The sequence below is a fragment of the Neodiprion pinetum genome, chromosome 4 (assembly GCF_021155775.2).
Source record: "Neodiprion pinetum isolate iyNeoPine1 chromosome 4, iyNeoPine1.2, whole genome shotgun sequence".
Lineage (NCBI taxonomy): Eukaryota > Metazoa > Arthropoda > Insecta > Hymenoptera > Diprionidae > Neodiprion > Neodiprion pinetum.
Window position 1 is genome coordinate 25333854 of NC_060235.2, and position 18368 is coordinate 25352221.

General features: G+C 35.4%; 2 protein-coding genes across 7 annotated transcripts; one reads left to right on the forward strand and one right to left on the reverse strand.

Annotated features, from left to right (window-relative positions):
* Nucleotides 1-2385: 2385 nt before the first annotated feature.
* On the reverse strand, nucleotides 2386-9475 carry Ttc7 (tetratricopeptide repeat domain 7). 3 transcript variants are annotated; one of them, XM_069135106.1, is made up of 15 exons: nucleotides 9184-9306; nucleotides 9068-9093; nucleotides 8065-8216; nucleotides 7630-7798; nucleotides 7099-7284; nucleotides 6718-6847; nucleotides 6361-6497; nucleotides 6014-6294; nucleotides 5438-5626; nucleotides 5168-5346; nucleotides 4645-5084; nucleotides 3841-4079; nucleotides 3616-3720; nucleotides 2901-2992; nucleotides 2386-2727 (listed from the first exon to the last, which is right to left on the reverse strand). In XM_069135106.1, exons 2-15 carry the CDS (start codon nucleotides 9072-9074, stop codon nucleotides 2595-2597), a joined length of 2439 nt encoding a protein of 812 aa, XP_068991207.1. In that variant the 5' UTR covers nucleotides 9075-9093; nucleotides 9184-9306; the 3' UTR covers nucleotides 2386-2594. The 3 variants fall into 3 exon arrangements, with proteins under 3 accessions (XP_068991207.1, XP_046480172.1, XP_046480173.1); XM_046624216.2 differs by lacking the exon at nucleotides 9068-9093 and having other exon boundaries at nucleotides 9184-9473; XM_046624217.2 differs by lacking the exons at nucleotides 3616-3720; nucleotides 9068-9093 and having other exon boundaries at nucleotides 9184-9475.
* Nucleotides 9476-9917: 442 nt separating this feature from the next.
* Hat1 (histone acetyltransferase 1) lies at nucleotides 9918-13663 on the forward strand. Of its 4 annotated transcripts, none has more exons than XM_046624223.1 (7): nucleotides 9918-10072; nucleotides 10929-11085; nucleotides 11500-11762; nucleotides 11999-12158; nucleotides 12287-12501; nucleotides 12692-12843; nucleotides 12919-13663. In XM_046624223.1, exons 2-7 carry the CDS (start codon nucleotides 10937-10939, stop codon nucleotides 13210-13212), a joined length of 1233 nt encoding a protein of 410 aa, XP_046480179.1. In that variant the 5' UTR covers nucleotides 9918-10072; nucleotides 10929-10936; the 3' UTR covers nucleotides 13213-13663. The 4 variants fall into 4 exon arrangements, with proteins under 4 accessions (XP_046480179.1, XP_046480180.1, XP_046480181.1 ...); XM_046624224.2 differs by having other exon boundaries at nucleotides 9921-10072; nucleotides 10932-11085; XM_046624225.2 differs by lacking the exon at nucleotides 9918-10072 and adding an exon at nucleotides 10181-10402.
* The last annotated feature ends 4705 nt before the right edge of the window (nucleotides 13664-18368 follow it).

The window sequence follows — 18368 nt, forward strand, 5'->3', positions numbered from 1 at the left end:
CTTCGTGTAGAAAAACCTGTGAAAATCTACCTGGGATCGCATCGGATAATATTATCCAGCCTTATAAATTATTTACCTTATTCTGTAAAGTAAGCCGCGTGCTTGTGCTCGGGTATGTATAACACGTACGCGCCGCTACCAAAGCCGAAGGTAAAGATCAATGCTGGCCGACACATACATGGTAAAAATAAAAAAAGTAAATTCAGCGATAATGCTTGTTCCTAGGGGATAAGTGAACCAGATCTTCAACTGAATATTAACAACAACTGCAGGTCGGGACTATAAATATATGCTTCCGATCTGTACGTCCTTGAAAAAGTCAGGCTCGCTGCAGGTGATCATAAATACTGCCAGTTCGTTGAAAAGTTCGCGGAATAATTAATAATAATTGGTAGCCGGCTGTTGGGGTAGTTAATCAGTTAAATAAGGGTATGCGGCAACTCTTGACAGATAATGATTACCGGCACACAACGGTGCGAATATAAATTCCTACTCTTATTGCAAGCTCAAGCTTTGGAGGGATACGCGAAGGGCGTGCTACACAAATAAATGCTCGTTATTATACTGCGACTCCAAGGTCATCTGAACCGGCAACGTTACCGCAATTAATCTGCTTGATTAACTAAACGGCACAAACTTTTGTAACGTATTATATTTTTGAGCAGCCTTATCTCTGTAATCTGGAATACTTCTTTATTGTTGTACAGCGAGATTATAACCATAATCGCGTTCTTACATAAATACGTAGTACATGTACATATGAGTATATGTACGATAGCTATATATGTATAGCATGCACTCAAACGACAATACGTATCAAGAGAAATAATAAATCCTCGTTGTACCTTCAATAATTAAACTAATTCAAAAACGTACACTTTGAACTTGACGTCGTATGAATAAATAATCAACCCTGGCCCCACCAGCGAGATCCAGAATAAGTCGAGAGTCGTTAGGGAAGTAAACCGACTTTCCAAATCAATTTCAATGAGTAAAACAAACAGAATTGGAGTGTTGACTATTTTCATAATAAATCGTGGGGATTGCGGGAATCTTCAGATTCGCTAATTCGTCAAAATTTTTATTATTAACTTATCGTTATGAACCTGTACTTCGTTTTGTCAACTGGAATAGACGATTACCATAGAGCTTCCTCATCGTGCAATCATCCTTATTTTCCAAAAGCCTGTCCAAGCCTACCCTGTATAGAGTACTTCGGGCCATTCGAAAACTGTTAAGCGGGCAAAGCCCATGCTACACAAATATACATTATACATGCGTATGTACTCCTTAGCATATATAATACACATAGCTGTAAATGCTGATATGTATGTAGCCGATACGTGATCGTTATATCGTACTTATACGAGGTTCTGATAGCTGTAAGTTTACAATATCATAATTTGTACCGGTACAGCAAACTCGCTGATTCGAACCAATCATTAAGTCAGTATATAGTTCAGGGGGCATTAACATGTAAACTGTTTTGTTTTGTATAGGCACACATTTGAATTAATCACCGATACCTAGCGTGAACTTTATTAGAACGTTCTATAAAATTTAGGGCTAAGTGATTACCCTAATCGCATTAGTTAGTCAACTAAACGTACAGCTTCACAATGGCTGGGCAGAACGCGTATAATTGCGTTTAAAAAAACTATTAAGTACAGTATTAATTAGGACATGCAAGTGAATTGAGTTTTCGTGATAATAAAATTTCCATACCTTTGACCTCGCGTGTAATATATCTAGCGCAGATTTGACCTGCAGATTGTTTGTAGTGTTATGCGAGAAATTCTTTAGAAATGCCACTAATACAGAATATCCGTGGTGGCAGTAGTTAATTAATCTATTGTTATAGTATACCCATCTTCATTCATAGCACGAATAACTGCTCAAAGGCAGTGATAATCTTTATACATAGTCAAGGATCCGTCACTGATACAGAAAGCATATGAAATTAACAGCCAGATAATGCGAAAGTATTACCTAATGAGATTATTCTCGTTCCTACCCCATATCTTCTAACGAATCAACGATATTGAGTTCGTTATGGATTCTTCATAATTTTATAATTTCATTGAGCATGAAATCCTACCTATAGTATACATATTCACGTCATACGTAACAAAATGACTGATGAATATGACGAAACCGCACGTCCTTGACGAATTGTAGTGCATTGTTGAGGCTTATTCCGTTGAACCAAGTCCAGCGGTTTCGTGTTGCCTTGATTAATCAATTTTAATTCACTAATGGAGTGCGTGTTGCATGAACAGGAAAAATTGGTGCCAAATCGTGGATTTTTAATACGGCTATCGGAAAATATTCTGCTACAGATCATTTTTCTGGTATGCTGAGAATAAAACACCCTCGATGATAACGCAGTTTAATATCGTTGATATATTCTTTTGTTATTATTTACAAGGTAATCGGTTTAACCGTTGAATTTGGTGTACATACATTAATTACATATTATACCTAGATCAATAGATTATAGAATATACAACGTGTATAGATACATACATACATAAATACATGTGTATAATATTTATATATTATATAAAGTTATTTATATACTTCATTTCAGGAGTTTATTCAAACGTTAAGGGGATCGAAAATACGGGCAAAATCGGGTTAGTTGTTTCGACTTCTAACGCTGTTGCCATACAATCACTTGCCGCGTCCACTTCGCCCAAAGATTCTAATACCTTTCCTAAATTATACCTGTAAAGCATGGGATTGGAAATGCTTTAAAAAGTTAGCTGTTTCAGCAATTTCTGGACAATCACAATTTCTCTATGACAAAAGTAGGGTGCTCTATGAACGAGATGAAGATTTTGAATGAAATACTTAGAGATCAGAAAACTATGAAAATTGAAAGATTCTGTTATACATACCACGTTTGATGAGAGTTGGGATCTATTTTCGCTGCTTCTCGTAAAGTTTTTTCAGCTAGCCTTTGACTTCCCAAGTAGTGATAAATCAATCCCTGCAAAACAGTGAAAAAATATATTTTGGTTTTGCATTGCAGAAGTGAGTAACAACATAGTATTTGAAACAAGAGACGCAATATTTAAACTCATGCTTTTTTTCAAATAGATTTTCGTCACCAATTTGTAAGCCTACAAACATTAATCATAGAAAATCTACATCACCAATTATATTTATTACTTTATTTTAGATGATTTTTTTCTCTATCTGGTCTTCCAAAATTATACAATTTATATTCATTATCCCTGTATTGAAATCTATACAATTTGTACGTCATCATAGGTGACATTCATTGAATAGTGTTGTGAGTTTCAATGTGAGTCGAAATTGTTTTCTAGGTTTTCATCTTTTAGAAATACAGACGCAAATAACGGAGCTGATTTTATATATTACATTGAAATAGCAACAAAATCGTCAAAGACAAAAATAAGTTTCCTCCGACTAGCTCAAGATAAGAATAATATGACGCAATAGATTAGATTATCGGCCCAATTTTATGCAGTAAATGTTTGTTGAGGAAAATTTGATTTATGGGTACTTTTTACTAGACAGTTTTACTTAAACTGCAAAAATTTGATTATGATTCAATTGTTACAGAAACGTATTTGATTAAACATTTACCAGGTGCTGAAGGCTCTTTATGTGAGATGGATTGATAGAGACTGCGTTTTGAAAGCATTGCTTAGCCTCGATATATTCTTGTTTGTGCTCATGCAGAAGCCCCCTCTGTGAATAAATAAATGTTTCCAAAATGTAACAGTACTGCAGCATAAGACAATCTGATGAAAAAAATTTAATCTTCCAAAATATCTATTTGTATTGAACAGCTTAACATCCAATACTTACAGTGTACATGATGTGGTGACTAAGCGGAAAAATATTAGTTGCCTCTTGCAAAGATAAAGTGGCCGGAGTAGGCCGATCAAGGTCTAAATAAACCTCTGAAAGTAAAAGCCAAACTTGTAGCTGCAGCAACCACGCGCGCTGTGGCCCAGGTCGTGGAGTAAAAGAACTCAGCGATGAAGCAACTTCTGACAATGCCTGTTCAACTCTGGACGCTGCTAATGAATGTGTCTGTAGAGAACCTGATGTAAGGTAATGATCAGTTACATAATGAATTACATTTCACAAGTTGATGGGTAGCTGAATCAAGAAATATTTTGCAGTCTGGGGATTCGCAAACATCGCAACTTTCAATTTGATATACTAAAAAAATAAAACCACCAGATCTCATAGTACATAATTATAATCACTAACAATCAAATGAATGTCAGTGGCAGATTCTGTTACTATTATATTTTTTTACAGTGATTATTCAAGGGTGATGCACGAACACAGATTAAAAATTTTATAATCTTTTAGGTTCTTGAAATCTTTCTTTGCTTAACTGTACAATGATAATTTTTCCTGAACGTTCACGGCTTCTTAGCTGTGTCCATAATCATTATTCAAGACATAACTTGTACGTGGCTCATTTTTTATTTTTGCTTAATTTTAAGACAGCAAAAAGGGCGAATAGTGCTTAAGTTAATCTGTTTCCGGGATTTTCAAGATTTCACTTACCATAGGCACCATGTTATGAATGAAATGTTACTTTGGCATATAGCAGATAGAAGACATTGTGCATAGGGAAAGATAATATATACTAACTCGAATCTTTGTCCGACATTTCCGAGGTATATAATTGGAAAACGCTGCGTGTTTCGCTACGTTTCTCACTATGTTGATCATTGCAATCAACGTTTGTTTGATCTTCGTATAAATTCTTCCACAGGAAAAGCATATGCTTTACAGTCGCTAGGGCTTCTTCTCCACCCACGCTATGTAACTCTAGATGTGCTTTGACATACAGGAGATTCAGGTTGTCTGGGTATTCATCTAGAGCAGTTCTGACTAGCGACAAAGCTTCAGCATACTGTTTGTGCGCTGACAACAGTAAAGTTAGTAAATGGAGAGAAGGAACATGCTCAGCATGTAAATTTAATGCGATTTTGACGTGGACCATTGCCTCGTTTATTTGCCTATTGATCGCGTAGTCATGTGCCAAATAATACTCTGCCAAGTGGTCATTAGGGTCGCACTGCTGAGCTCTGAAAAATGACGTGGCTATTTATTCATCGTAATGTTTTACAGTAAAAGCAGCATTTCTGGGTGTGCAAAGAATATGTATTACTTATGGAAACAGTCCAGAGCTGCGTTAGTGTGTTGCAGTTTGTCCTGCTTAATGTTCGTCGTTGAAGAGAGCATGCTGTGACCAATTCCTATGTATAAATGACATCGCGATTGAAGTCCTTGTGGGCTAGCAGCCTCTTTAAGTAAAGCCTTGTGACTCCAGTCAATGCCGTCTTGGATCTATAAGGAAATTAAAACACTCCTATTCTGTTCACGCATTATTTTATACTTTCAATCAATGAGTAATCATATTAATGTTACGAATATTTACCAAATTTAAATTGGCGTAACAGAGACGTGCAGCTAAAAGGCATGGCATTACTTTTTGTGGAGAAAGTCGAGTAACAATTTTTAAAACCGAGTACGCCAGAGCATGCTTCCCAAGGCTGATCAGACATAGTGCATGCTGCATCCACACGTGTGCCTCGCCATGAGAAAATTTCATGGCTCTTTCAAATGACTGAAAAAAATAACATGTATTTTGATCAGGCAGAAACGCATCGGGAAATCAATATTTTATATTAGGATAAAATATTATGCACATCGCATATACAATTGTGAGGCATACTTGTTTAGTAGACAATTGCTGATAATGAGTGTTTATTGATTTACGATATTTATGCTAACACTACAACTACCACACCAGTCAAAATTACTGGTCTTTAAAAACATGTAATAATCGAATATATTTATATCAATATGATATGAAAATTTATTATATCATATTATATATATTTATAATTATCAGGTATTTTTTGACGACCTGTAATTTTTCCTGGTTTTGGTAGAAATAGCTTCGTCTTAATTTCAGTAGTTCTAGCGTTAAAGCATAATACAGATTACTAACCTCGTGTAAAAGTCCAACTTGGCCCCATCTAACGACTGCGATGGTAAGAAGATCGTATACAGCTGTTGCATTTTCAAATGCATGAATTCTAGCTTCTTTAAATTCAGGCGATTGACTTAGTACTGTATCTCGTACAGCCATGGCTTCGCTTATGAGCAGAAGTAGGATTATTTCCTCACATTCGCTTCTTGGATTAAAGAGGTTTAAGCCAGTATATTTCTTTGGCTTCCATGGAGATTCTGTCAAACTACTATTGGAATGATGGGCTGGCTTCCTACTTCCTGAAATTAATGTAGAAAGCATAATTCAGTAAAGCAAAATAAAGAGAAACTAATTCAAATATTTACCTGACATTTCGATGGTGCCTTCTGGTCGGGTGTATATAGTGCCTGTAACACCTCGCAATAGAACTTCTGCTAGCTGTCGAGTCAACGTTAAACGGAGCCTCTGAGTCGCAGTGGCCTCCACAGCAGATAGCATACCCCTTGAAATTTTTGGGCAAACAAAATTAATTATACAACCATTCAACACTTTGTGATATGAAAAGAATCAGTTCGAATGATTAAGAGTTCAAATTTTGAGTAACGTTTTGCAATAACTATATATGATGGATGAGTATATTTTGGTTTCAAAACATATAATAAGTGGTCACGAAAGTTTTCAAGTGTCATAGGGTATGTAATGTTAGTGTATCTCAAATTTACCTATATCGATTTATGGCAGCTTGGATATTTCCAGCTTGCATATGAAGTATAGGGGCTCTTTGTAAAGCGGTTTCTAGAATTGGCCCAACAGATTTTGTAGAATTTGGAGGTGGTTGGGGAGAATAGGAACCTGAAGAAATTTTTTTCATTATATTAATTTGCATCATGTAACAGAGGAAGTTGTGTAATAAGTCAATGGTTAACAATGCCATACACAGCTTGATGATGTAAATATACACATATAAAAAATTGATTAAAATTATAAAAAATTTTTAATCATTTTCTTGGGACTTTTTGTGGAATTCATCTTATTACAAGGACATGATGGTTGGTTATTTCAAGATAAATGGGCAAGGAAAATTTTGTCATGATTTGGCATACCTATACTATTGGAATTCAAAGTACTGGTAGTGCTGATTTGCTGCTGGAGTGCGATTTTGTCCTGCTCTTGTAAGTACAACACAGTCAGGTCTCCAGCAATTTCAAAACATTTGATCATTTGTTCCTGCCACTCCGCAACTTTGAATTTTGACTTCAAGCTTGGAGGCTGCTTTTCCAAGCACAAACCTGCATTTGAAAATAAGTTTGTAAAGCTGTATTCGAATATTTGTATTGTTGTATATTTAATTTGGTAAGAATCATAAATGCAAGTAAAATAAAGTGGTAGAATAGCGATTTTTTTCCATTTTCCTAGAGTAACACTGTTCATTTGTGAATGATTAGAACATGATTTTGATAGTGGCAATTAATAATAACTGTAGTTACTAAATATCACAGTGAGAAATGATGAATGGTTGGTTGAAGAGATTGTGCAAATGTACGTAGTAGAAAATCTGATACAGTATAGTGGACTGGTAACCATATCAAGAGATTGAACCTAGTAATTTGTGGTCAAGGATAACTAATTGATACCTTTTATCGCATATGACTCAGCTATAATCCGTAAACTGCGGCAGGGTAACTGCTTTTCTGTTAGTGTGTGAAGTTCCGCTTGCTGATAATGGTGAAGAGCGTCTTCGTACATTCCCATTGCATAGTGTAGCTTTCCTAGGAGTAGATGCGCATCCAAAACAACCATGGCCTAAATTTGAATAATTAACTATAGAGAAATGTTTCCAAACTTTGGAAAATAACCTTGATCAATTTTGTATTAGCAGCAATTCCTTAATCTTTATGTATCTGAACAATTGATCAATCAAGCTTGATCAAAGAACGTCCCAATAATAAATCAATCAGTCTCTGCAAAGTTTAGCCGTGGTTTCGGAACTTCACTTCGGAACTTACACAAATCTTTCTCAATTAAACACTTTATAAGAACAAATTGGATTATTTCTAAAAACTACATACCTTTTTGCCTGTTTCATTAGCTGCTAGCAAAAGATGTCTTTTTGTTTCAACCAGACCAGCTCTTGCTTTGCCTATGTTTGCTTCGATCGGTGGCGCCTCCTCCAGGAAATTTTCCAACCGTCCTTCTCCACATAAAAAGTTTGCCAAACATTCTACAAAATATGTAAATTATTAACATAATGATAGTTAATTTCTTTCCATAAAATGTTTATATAACACCTAGACCGTAACATGCATCACATGAATCTCAAGATGCTTGATTTAGTTAGTATGAACATTTGGTAGACGACGTTGATTGAACATCGAATATAAGTAGATATGGATAGGGTACATGCATCTCAATCCAAGTAACGCAAATTTCTTTCGGTTATCAAATGAAACAAACTACATGACTCATTACAAACTGACGATATCTGGTAGCTTGGGAACTTAATTCATCAAGGGGTATTGAAATCAATGTGGCAATGTTGACATGATTCGAGACTTGCATGTAATTGTTTTCAAAATAGAATGGCTGAGCACTGTCTGGCTTGTCAAAAACGTTTCATATTAGTTAAGGTTTCATAGAATGTTGTGATTGTCAGATATGAATATGAGGTACTTTATATAAATGTTTTGAATTCAAGAAACAGGCAGAAATTTAAATATGAGATTTGTATGGAATATAATGTGGCATTTCAGATATTATGATTTCGTTAAAAATTGCAACATAATGTTAAAATATTTTTTCCTTGATTTATTTTTTTAAATTTAATTTTTTTTAGCGAAACGTTTGTGGTCCGCCCGTGATTTCTATAACTGGCATTTGAAAAATTGTGCTCCGATGCTCCTCTCGTGTCTCTCCTGGAGTTCAACCTAGCCGAGAACATTCCTGAGACTTTGAGGGACGTCTTAGATTTGATTTCGTGAAAATCGGTGGAGTTTTTAAGAGAAAAAGTAATGACAAAAATGAATACGGAAAAACCAACGTCGTAACCACATTGCCATTGGATAAAACATTTACTCATCATTGATAATTTATTCCGGCTTCTACGACAAAAACATTTATCATATTTTCATGATATTGAACGAGAAATAACTGGTTTTTAAAAATTACCATGTAGAGTATGAAATACGAACCATAGCTTGATTCTTGACTTTTTAAAGCCTCTGCCAATTCAATAACTTTTTTCCAATTCCCTTCCTCCCTGTTTTTTTCGATCTCCGTTTGGAGCCGTATCGTATTTCCTCTTTTGCTTGTCATTCTTTCGCTTCTCGAGGCCACATGGAAAGCTTTCTTGTTGAGCTCAGTCCGAGAACTACGTCCAATACGTCTTCGACGTGACACTAGTCCCACTGTACAACACCATAATCACACTCCCCACACTCTACAGACTTTTAACAGCAAATGAAGGCGAATAGACAACCCTGACAACCTGTCGAATAAGCATAGATCATACACGCATACCTAGTTATGGCGTTGAGTGTATGGTAACTTTCCGAAAAGCTAGTGCTGTTTGGTAAGGCCCTGAACTCTTCATCCTCTTTGGCCAGAACGGCTGAACGTGGGTCAGAAATGCGTATATGGCAAATAATTTGGCATGTCAGAAAGGAGAATAAAAGACTTCTTTCCAGTAAGACGGTTCGCAAGGTAAACGCAGAACAGCAAAACCAAATTTTACCAAGCACATTTCTTGATTTTTTGGCACTCTGAATGACGAAAGCCAAACGACTCCAAATACAGGGAATTAACGCAGTTCTAGGCGCTGGGTTTCATATTCATCTGGGGAATTCACCACAATTCACCAAGTCGTAAAATACTTCGGACTCACGTAATTTTTATGTTTCGCTTACATCTCTATGTACGGCGATTGTCAATGGAGAGGCTTGCGATTTTATGAAATGGTTGTTGGTGATAGATCATTTGGCGGGAAGCCGATCTTAGTTCTCTAATTAGGTTCGCTTGAGAGGCGAGTCTACATTCTCTATTGTTTTATTGTGAATTTCTAAAGAAGTTATTTCAAAGGGTGTAAGTATTTAATGACATTTTACGAATAATTTTTAGCGTTTATACGTGTTCGAACGACTACAGTTCGTGTCCAAACTGTTAGTATGGATTACTTTACTCATTTTTTTCAACCCGTTAATACCGTCATTGCTGTTGTACAGATGATATTAAATCATTATCTATTTACGTACGAACAGCCATCTCCAATTGTATCTTCTATGTTTACCCAGCTTTATCATTATTTATTTTATTTTTGATCATAACCTATGAAATTCGTTGCGATTTTTTCAACCAGTATTGTATATCTACATTTATCGTGCAACTTGAAATCTTATTTATTTTGTGTTTAAGGTACGTATACAATTTTACAATAATTTGCTGCAGTATCAAAAGCTTGAATCAAAGTTTGATCGGAGTTATTTAGTTGCAGCTATTTGCTGTCTCTCTGATACTTTGCTGTCTAATCTTGATGAGACGCAAATCACTTTTCAGTTTTATTTTCAAGTATTAATACACAAATTTAATCGGAGCGACTGTTCGGGAATTTGTTATTGGTTATTGGTTTGCAAATCTCAGTCATCATCATGTGTAGAATAATAAAAAGTTATTTAAAATACATTATTACTGAAAATTTACTATAAATTTGTATTTCTTTTTCTTTACATACCTGCATTTCAATATACATCTACTGCTGATAATATGGTGCTGCAAATATGCATCAAAAATGAAACCGCTCTTGAAAATGTTACAGACTGTACAATATTTTCAAATTTTCATATTTTGTGTTTCCAGTATTCTTTAAGAACTAGTATGCAAATTTCTCTGAGTAAGTCTAGGTTGCGAATGGATATGTTCAAATAAATATGCTCATTTTCAGCAGCTAAAATGGAGGATGCTACTACTGCGCGTCTTAAGAGTCTAATAATCAGTAGCAATGATGCATTGGAATTCAAATTAATAAGAAATCCCCATGATGTGAATGATGACAAACTCATCTTCAAGCCAGAAATGTCTCATCAGGTTTTCGGCGACAGGTTTATATCTTTAATAAATATTTTTACTGTCGTTTATACTAGATTATATATATCATTTGTACTAAACCAACAAAACTCATTGGGTGAATCACGTGTGATCTGCCTCGTAGTTTATAAATATATCCTAATATTTATTACATATTAAAGAATTGCATGAAATATATAAGGATTTGTTAAAGCTCGTTAAAACAGAAAGAAACATGAGATTAAATCTTTGCAATTTTTAGAATAAATGAACTATCAGATCAGTAATTTGTAAAATCAGTCTTTTTTACATTATTTCTTACGCCATATGTCATAGGCTCAAAAAATTTGCTACTGCATGAAAATCATTTGTAATTTAAAGATTATTATTTTGTTTATCAATTAATACATGAAACTGATACGATTGGTTCTAAGAATGAATTATTTCAGTGAAAACATATTTGGGTACCGAGACTTGCGCATCAAGCTGTACTACTCGGCTGGCTGCTTGGAAACCTACTTGGGAATGACATATTCCGAAAAAGCTGATTACATGTCCTGCGAAGGTGTAGAAGCTGATGACGTTTTATCCAAAATCAGTGCCAAGTTGGCTCCAAAAGTTCACAGCAACATGGATTCATTTATTGCAGCACTTAAAAATGATGAATCTTTTGTACCACCTGGAACCGTGATTCACTCGTTTTCAGTAAAAGGTGAGCTTGAAGTCAAAGAATTATATAAAAGCAATCTGTGTAAACTAACTTCTAATAAAACAAGAATGTTGAAACGGGTTTGCAAAATTTGCCGTTTATAATGCTTATATTATTCATGAAATTAGAAAACAATTCATGCAACAAATATTTTTCAATATAAATTCAGATACATTTAATTTGTTGTAAAGTAAATTGTCATTTGCAACTTGATTATTAGAATTTATTTTTGTCCGTAGACAAAGACAAGGGCGTCAGACATTTTGAAGTTTATAAAGCAGATATGAGCTGTAAAGGCTTCAAGGAGTACCATGAGCGTCTACAAACATTTTTACTTTGGTATATAGATGCTGCTAGTTTTATTGACATTGATGATGACCAGTGGCATTACTTTAACATGTTAGTATAGTAAGATTTGCTATTCATTCAATATCGTATTGTTACAAATATATGTCAACCCTGAATGTTTTGGGTAAATAACTTGAGTTGTGAATAGCAAAACGGCACATATTTTATCTGTGCTTCAGATTTGAGAAGTACACTCCTACCGTGGGATCGCATCGGTATGCGACTGTTGGTTTTGCAACGGTTTATCAGTATTATGCCTATCCTCATCATGCAAGACCTCGAATTGCCCAAGTTCTTGTTCTTCCACCGTTTCAAGGGCTTGGTATAGGGGCTCAGCTTCTTTCTGCCATTTACAGGGCGTACATTGGAAGAAACGACGTCAAAGATATTACAGGTAAAGTTGGAGTAGAATCTTCAGAATTTAGACTTGAACTTTTTCTCACAGATTTAAATCCCATAAATAAGTAAATTTCAGCTTTCGTGATAAAAGCATTTCAATCTATGACATTTACTGGGGATGAATGATATCAAATTTTTCCTAAATGAGTTATGAATTATTTTCAATGTTTATATTTATTTTGCAGTTGAGGATCCATCTATAAGTTTTCAACGTGTACGCGATTTTATCGATGCTCAACATTGTAAAACTTTGGAGAGTTTCAGCAAGAGCAATCTGTTACAGGGATTCAATAAAAACATGGCTATAGAAGCTAGTATAAGATTCAAAATAAACAAGGTATTTGAATATATTTTGTCAGCCGTATTTATAGTTTACAGAAGTAAATGATTAATCGCGATTATTTCTTTGTAGAAACAAGCTCGCAGAGTTTATGAAATACTGAGATTACGTGTTACCGATGTTTCTGACAAGCAGGAATACCAACAATATCGGTTGGATATTAAAAGAAGACTAAATGTTCCATATCAACGTGAGCAAAAAAACTTCAAGAAATTACAAAGAGCTTTAAAACCCATGGAAGGAAGCACTGTAATTGATGGCCCAGCTCCTGAACAGAGGATGCAAATTCTTGAAAAACAGTATAGGCTTCTGGAAGAAGACTACAAAAAAGTGATTGATAGAATTGAAACCTCCGATTGGCTTTAAATTGTAATAGAACATGGTATGAGACTACGAGTACAAAATTTTAAAGAACGATTCAAAAAATAGGAAACACATATTTGGCTTTAAGCGGATTCATGTAGCAAGACGATTCGCTTGGTAAATTTTCTGCGAATTTGCTATTTTATGTTGCGTCGTTACAGTATGTTTACCTGATAGTATGTCACGAAACTTTATCATTGTTCTATTTGCCCAATATTATGTAGTAACCTGTTGTTAATGGTTGGCGTTGTACTCTTCTTAATCAATTCTACAGAACAATTTTCGGTTAATTGGCAGCTATTTGAGATTTTCATATGCCTTATTTCTCTTTGTGATACATTATTATTACTTACCATTTTTCTACAATTTTTTTTTTGCAAATGAATTCGTAACATTTGCATACTTATTACATTAATCTGTGTCTCAATGATTGAATAAAATTCTTTCGAAAATCCATTATGTTTCTATTAATTCCTGCCATACTGTTGTTCTCTCATGTAATAAGGTCAGGCTAAAAATATGTGAATTTTTTATTTGGAAAATTTACTGTGCCTACTCATTTCCGAACACTGCGATAAATCAATGTTGGCACATGCATACAATTTAAATGTCATTTTTTACATACTCAGGCTTTCTTTGTCGCATGCGCACATTTAAACAACTTGATTTTACACACTGTGTCATTGAGCTGAAGTTATCTAACCCCAATTTTAAGCGCTGGCAGTTGCACTTTTGTTGCTCCTGCAGTCAAACTTTCCTTCACAGGTTATACTATTGTCTTCATGCAGCACACGATACTTTATACAGCAAAAGTGTGGCTTGCAAGTTTTCTTTATAGTGGATAATAAAAAAGTGCATTTTTAAGTTCTAATACTAAAAAGTGTTAATTTTTTGCACTGTTGCAGTAACGATTACTCGAGCAGTTACGTTACGTGCGGGCAAAAGAAGACGCATCAATCAGAATTGCCTTACAATAATATACTCTTACATTCTAGCTCCAATTACACTATGAAAAAATTTTGTGAAAAATCTGAAAAAATATTTGAATCTTGTAAAATAGTTACGGTAACTGTATTGCCGGTCGAGAATATCTATAGGATATCAGTCGAGTATGGAAAAGGTATTGTTTTTACATCTTTGTTTTAATATGCTTTCTGCAGCAAGTAATGTTAATTGCCTTCTGGTATTCTGTTGACTACAGTCACACGTTTGCTGTACCACAAAACTTATTGCAGTAGGACATACATACTTTCCTCAGACAGTCAGCCTATGCAGAGGGCTAGAAGGAATCCATCGGCATGTGTCCGAACTGGATTTTCACGGGCGTCAAATTGACGCGGCAGCGTCACGCCGACGAGAAGCTCATGAAAATGTGTACTGACGCAACGGCAAACTGCAGCGCGTCGAAACTTACGTGGTTAAGTCAGTGGATCGCAGTTACATTTTTATTCAAAGAATTAGAAAATTTAGGATTGTTAATTGGAAGGGCGAAAAAATGGAGAAAACGAAGAAACAAGATGAAGTAGCTAATGGCGTATTCGGACAGCGCATAATAGATTCCTTTTACAAAATTACGTCGATACAGTGTATCAAAAAATTGATTTAAGTATTCTTCAAAATCGGCCAAATTTCGACTGAAAAAATCCATACCTTCCTTTGTGTGCGATTTTCAGGGCTCGGAAACTTTTCGTCTCAGAATCATTTTTGCAGGACTTCCCACTAATCGAACCTTCAGGAATGACTGAATGTATCTTCGGTGAACGTGTTTTATTCGGTTGGAATTCGCCAGAAAATTTCAATTGACGCATAACGCCGCGTGTAACGGTAATTTTGCAAACATCTAACCGCGTCTGCGCAGTTCGCATGAAGTTTCCGACCGGTTGAGATTAGTTTCCGAGCGCAACGATCGTCAGTTGGTTCGGAGCAGCCGTAATGAAAAGACGGCAGTCGTTAGTCAAGAATTCAGATCGCCATGTACAGGCTTTGCATTTGATACCGTATGGCTAAAAAAAACGGCGGTGTAACGTTATTCGGTCAGTGTATTTTCACGAAACTTACTGTGAATAATATATGAGTGACATGCAACGTATGGTCCATAAAAAACCAAGTTACTGGAATAAAAACAGCCTGCGACATCGATGGTGAGTTCCGTGTATTAAATTTTCATTCTTTTGTGCATCTTCAACTGTTAGCGACTTCGATTCTCGACTCTGCGTCGGATGTCACTTGTTATTGTTTGTGCGGCTGACTTTCGGTGAGTGCGTAGCTGCATTGTTTACAAGTTTAACTGAGTCCGTTAAAGCAGCCAACTACAACACAAAACGTGTGAATGGGCTTTGAATATCGAGTGTAATTTTTACGCTGAAAATTTTTAGATTTTAGCTTTACAAAGTTTGCTGAACAGGTTATTAACAGATTAAAATTACTCTCGGGTGGACTTCTGACTAGTCGCGAGCGTTTTGTGACAAGAAAACGCCCCGATAATTTTCCGTTGTGGTTTTCTTTCGTGCGAGTTGCGTCTCGGATTTCGGTTCGCGGATTGCGTCTCACGTGGACACACGGTTGTAAAATGAAAATGTTATTGTTTCGTTGATTTTGGTGTTGTTTCTTACCTGAAAAAGAACATTTCTTCCTGAGGATCGACTGATAGAGGGATCCTCCATTTCGTAATCCTTTATTACCATTGAAAAAAAGTTAAGGCATCGTGACTTTACTAATCGTTTCAAAATTTTGGGTGAATCTATCCAAATCGTCAACTATTATTGATTCCTCACACAGTACCATTCATAAATTCGGGATCACTTTTTAAATTTTCGGTCGGGACAAAAAAGGCGCAAAGAAATGGCTTAGCGGGAGAAAAAATCAGCTTCATTAATGTTTTTCTGAAAAATTCGCTACTACCTTTGTACTCATTAGGCGATGTTAAACATGTTTTTTCGTGACTGACGCTTTCATAAAGTCGCATGTAAATTTTTGGTAAATAGCAATAAGAATTTATTCTTGCAAGGATTTCAAAGCGGTGAGATTCAGCTTTAACATCTTCTTTTTTCTTTTTTCAATGTTTGCGAGTTTTTTCCGCAAAGTTATGCAACCCTTTGTCAGTAGTTCAGTTTCGGAACATCCATGGTAATTCGAGAAATATGGGGTTTAAAATTAAAATGTCAAGGGTGAAAATAGTTGAATTAGTTTATTTTGAACGGGTCAGAATTGTTTTACAATTTTTTTTCAACATTTCTTTTATGACAATTCCTGGTCGAAATTCGATACGCTATCTTATCAATTCTACTACTCACTGAGCTACTCTACAAATAATAAAAAGTACACAAGTTTTGATCATCATATTTTATTGATTAATAAGCAATAACAAGCAATAGACAACTTACCGAAAATTCGTGAAAATTAATTTGTAACTTTCAAATATCACAGCGTATTTCAACATAGATTTTTCGGTACTACGAACGTTGTTGAGGAAGTAGTAACAAAATTTTGCCACCCCAGCTCTTTTGCGTGAGCTATTTTTGAGTGAAAAAGTGCAAGAATCTCGGGGAAGAGTTAGATCTAAAAAATGGCCCTTTTCTGAACCGCCCTATTATATCTTATAAGTGGAGAACTGTTATTTGTGTGTTTGATACTATGAAAAGAAGTATTGTAATCAATTTCATCCTTGCGGGTGTGTGTTTTTTAACTATTATTTTGCGCATACTTATGTGAGTGGAAGACATTTTCTAAGTTTCTTATGTTTCGATTAAAACGTACGATAAGTTTCGCGGATTCGGCTATACATTTTTATTGTTAATTTTTTGCTTTGATTGTAATCCTCCTGTAATCCGTCGTCGTGGGGGTGCGTTGGAAAACGTTCATATTACTGTTATATGTTACAGAGATAACTAAAAAAAAAACATATTAAACTTGCCGAAATTATCCGGAAATTTTTGACGCTACCTCCCGGACTAATCGAATGATCCAGTGAGCAAGTGATCGAGTGATCGAGTAGGGTGGCCACAGACCGAGATAACCGGGAACAGTCAGGAAATGTCATCTATCGGGAGAAGTCAGGGAATTATGATGGACCATAGGGAAAGACGTACTTTCTTTATAAATCTTTTGCAACCCTCAACTATGCTTCGTAAATTCAGTTAAGCTAACTTTCGGAAATAGAATCGTTCAATTTCTAATTATTCGTTTGAAACAAAGCAATACTATGTGTTTGTAGATCCAAATTTATGTATTGAAGATGTATCTGTGTATACACAGCTTCTGGAGCTTTTGGTCGTAAAAGCCGACCAACATTATCTAATTTTCGTGGGAATAACGTCAGGGAGTTCTGAATTTGTTTATGGGAAAAGTCAGGGAATTATATTTGAGCAAAATGTCGCCGCTCTGATAATGCGAATCGATTGATCGCGGCTTTAGCTTAGCGATTTCGTAAACGGTATACGAAAAAGTAAAGCACTCTCGATGTGTTAAGCCTTCAGGTTTTCGATCAATTTTTTTTACCGAGTTTTCAACTGAGTTTTCAAGTTTAATTGACCGCGCCTTTTGCGCGTTGACTTGATACCTTTTGATTCTGAGAGAAAGCGTGGCATTTGCACGCCGACGGTCAATTCACGGGGATAAAAATTGCAGAGTGTACAGTGATAGTAGAGAATCTTGTCGTGAGTATTTATAAAACATACCTGAAGTGTACAAAAGTATTTTTTTGGTGATTTTATTTTCTTTTTTTTTCAAGGTAATGAACTAATTTTTTTTACAAGCATACCGTTTTTTACAAGTCCTTAATCGAACAAAATATTTATGCTAATAATTCCAGATTTTTATTAAAAACATGTCGACTTTTTCTTCAATCATAGAAATGCTAGAGTAGAAGACTGTTTTCACAAATGTTGATATTGGGCTCGACATAGTTTTTGTCGATGCACGCACTTTTTTCATTGTGCTAATCGTAACTTCGTCTGTTTCAGCTAATAAAACTTTTTGTCTGTTTCAGCTAATCAAATCTTTTGTATTCCCGATGAAACTTTTTTCACCAACATCTGAAGCGATTTCTGCTATGATTTCCGAAATTGTCAATAAAGCCTTCGTAAATCCTGTTAAAATCGAATTGAAAGGTGTAAAACGTCTGATTGGAGAAATATCTCACCCCAGGTGACTTGGTAGTG

Bases quoted from the DNA above. Each gene is read 5' to 3' on its own strand.
- Ttc7 (XM_046624216.2), bottom strand. From the start codon at position 9,307: ATGACAAGCAAAAGAGGAAATACGATACGGCTCCAAACGGAGATCGAA. The intron at 6,498-6,717 runs GTAAATTTGAGA...AAAAATTTCAAG, and splicing joins GCTGCCATAAATCGATATAG to GGGTATGCTATCTGCTGTGG. The intron at 3,721-3,840 runs GTAAGTATTGGA...ATTTATTCACAG, and splicing joins GTCACCACATCATGTACACT to AGGGGGCTTCTGCATGAGCA.
- Hat1 (XM_046624223.1), top strand. From the start codon at position 10,937: ATGGAGGATGCTACTACTGCGCGTCTTAAGAGTCTAATAATCAGTAGC. The intron at 11,763-11,998 runs GTGAGCTTGAAG...TTTTGTCCGTAG, and splicing joins TCACTCGTTTTCAGTAAAAG to ACAAAGACAAGGGCGTCAGA. The intron at 12,502-12,691 runs GTAAAGTTGGAG...TTTATTTTGCAG, and splicing joins CGACGTCAAAGATATTACAG to TTGAGGATCCATCTATAAGT.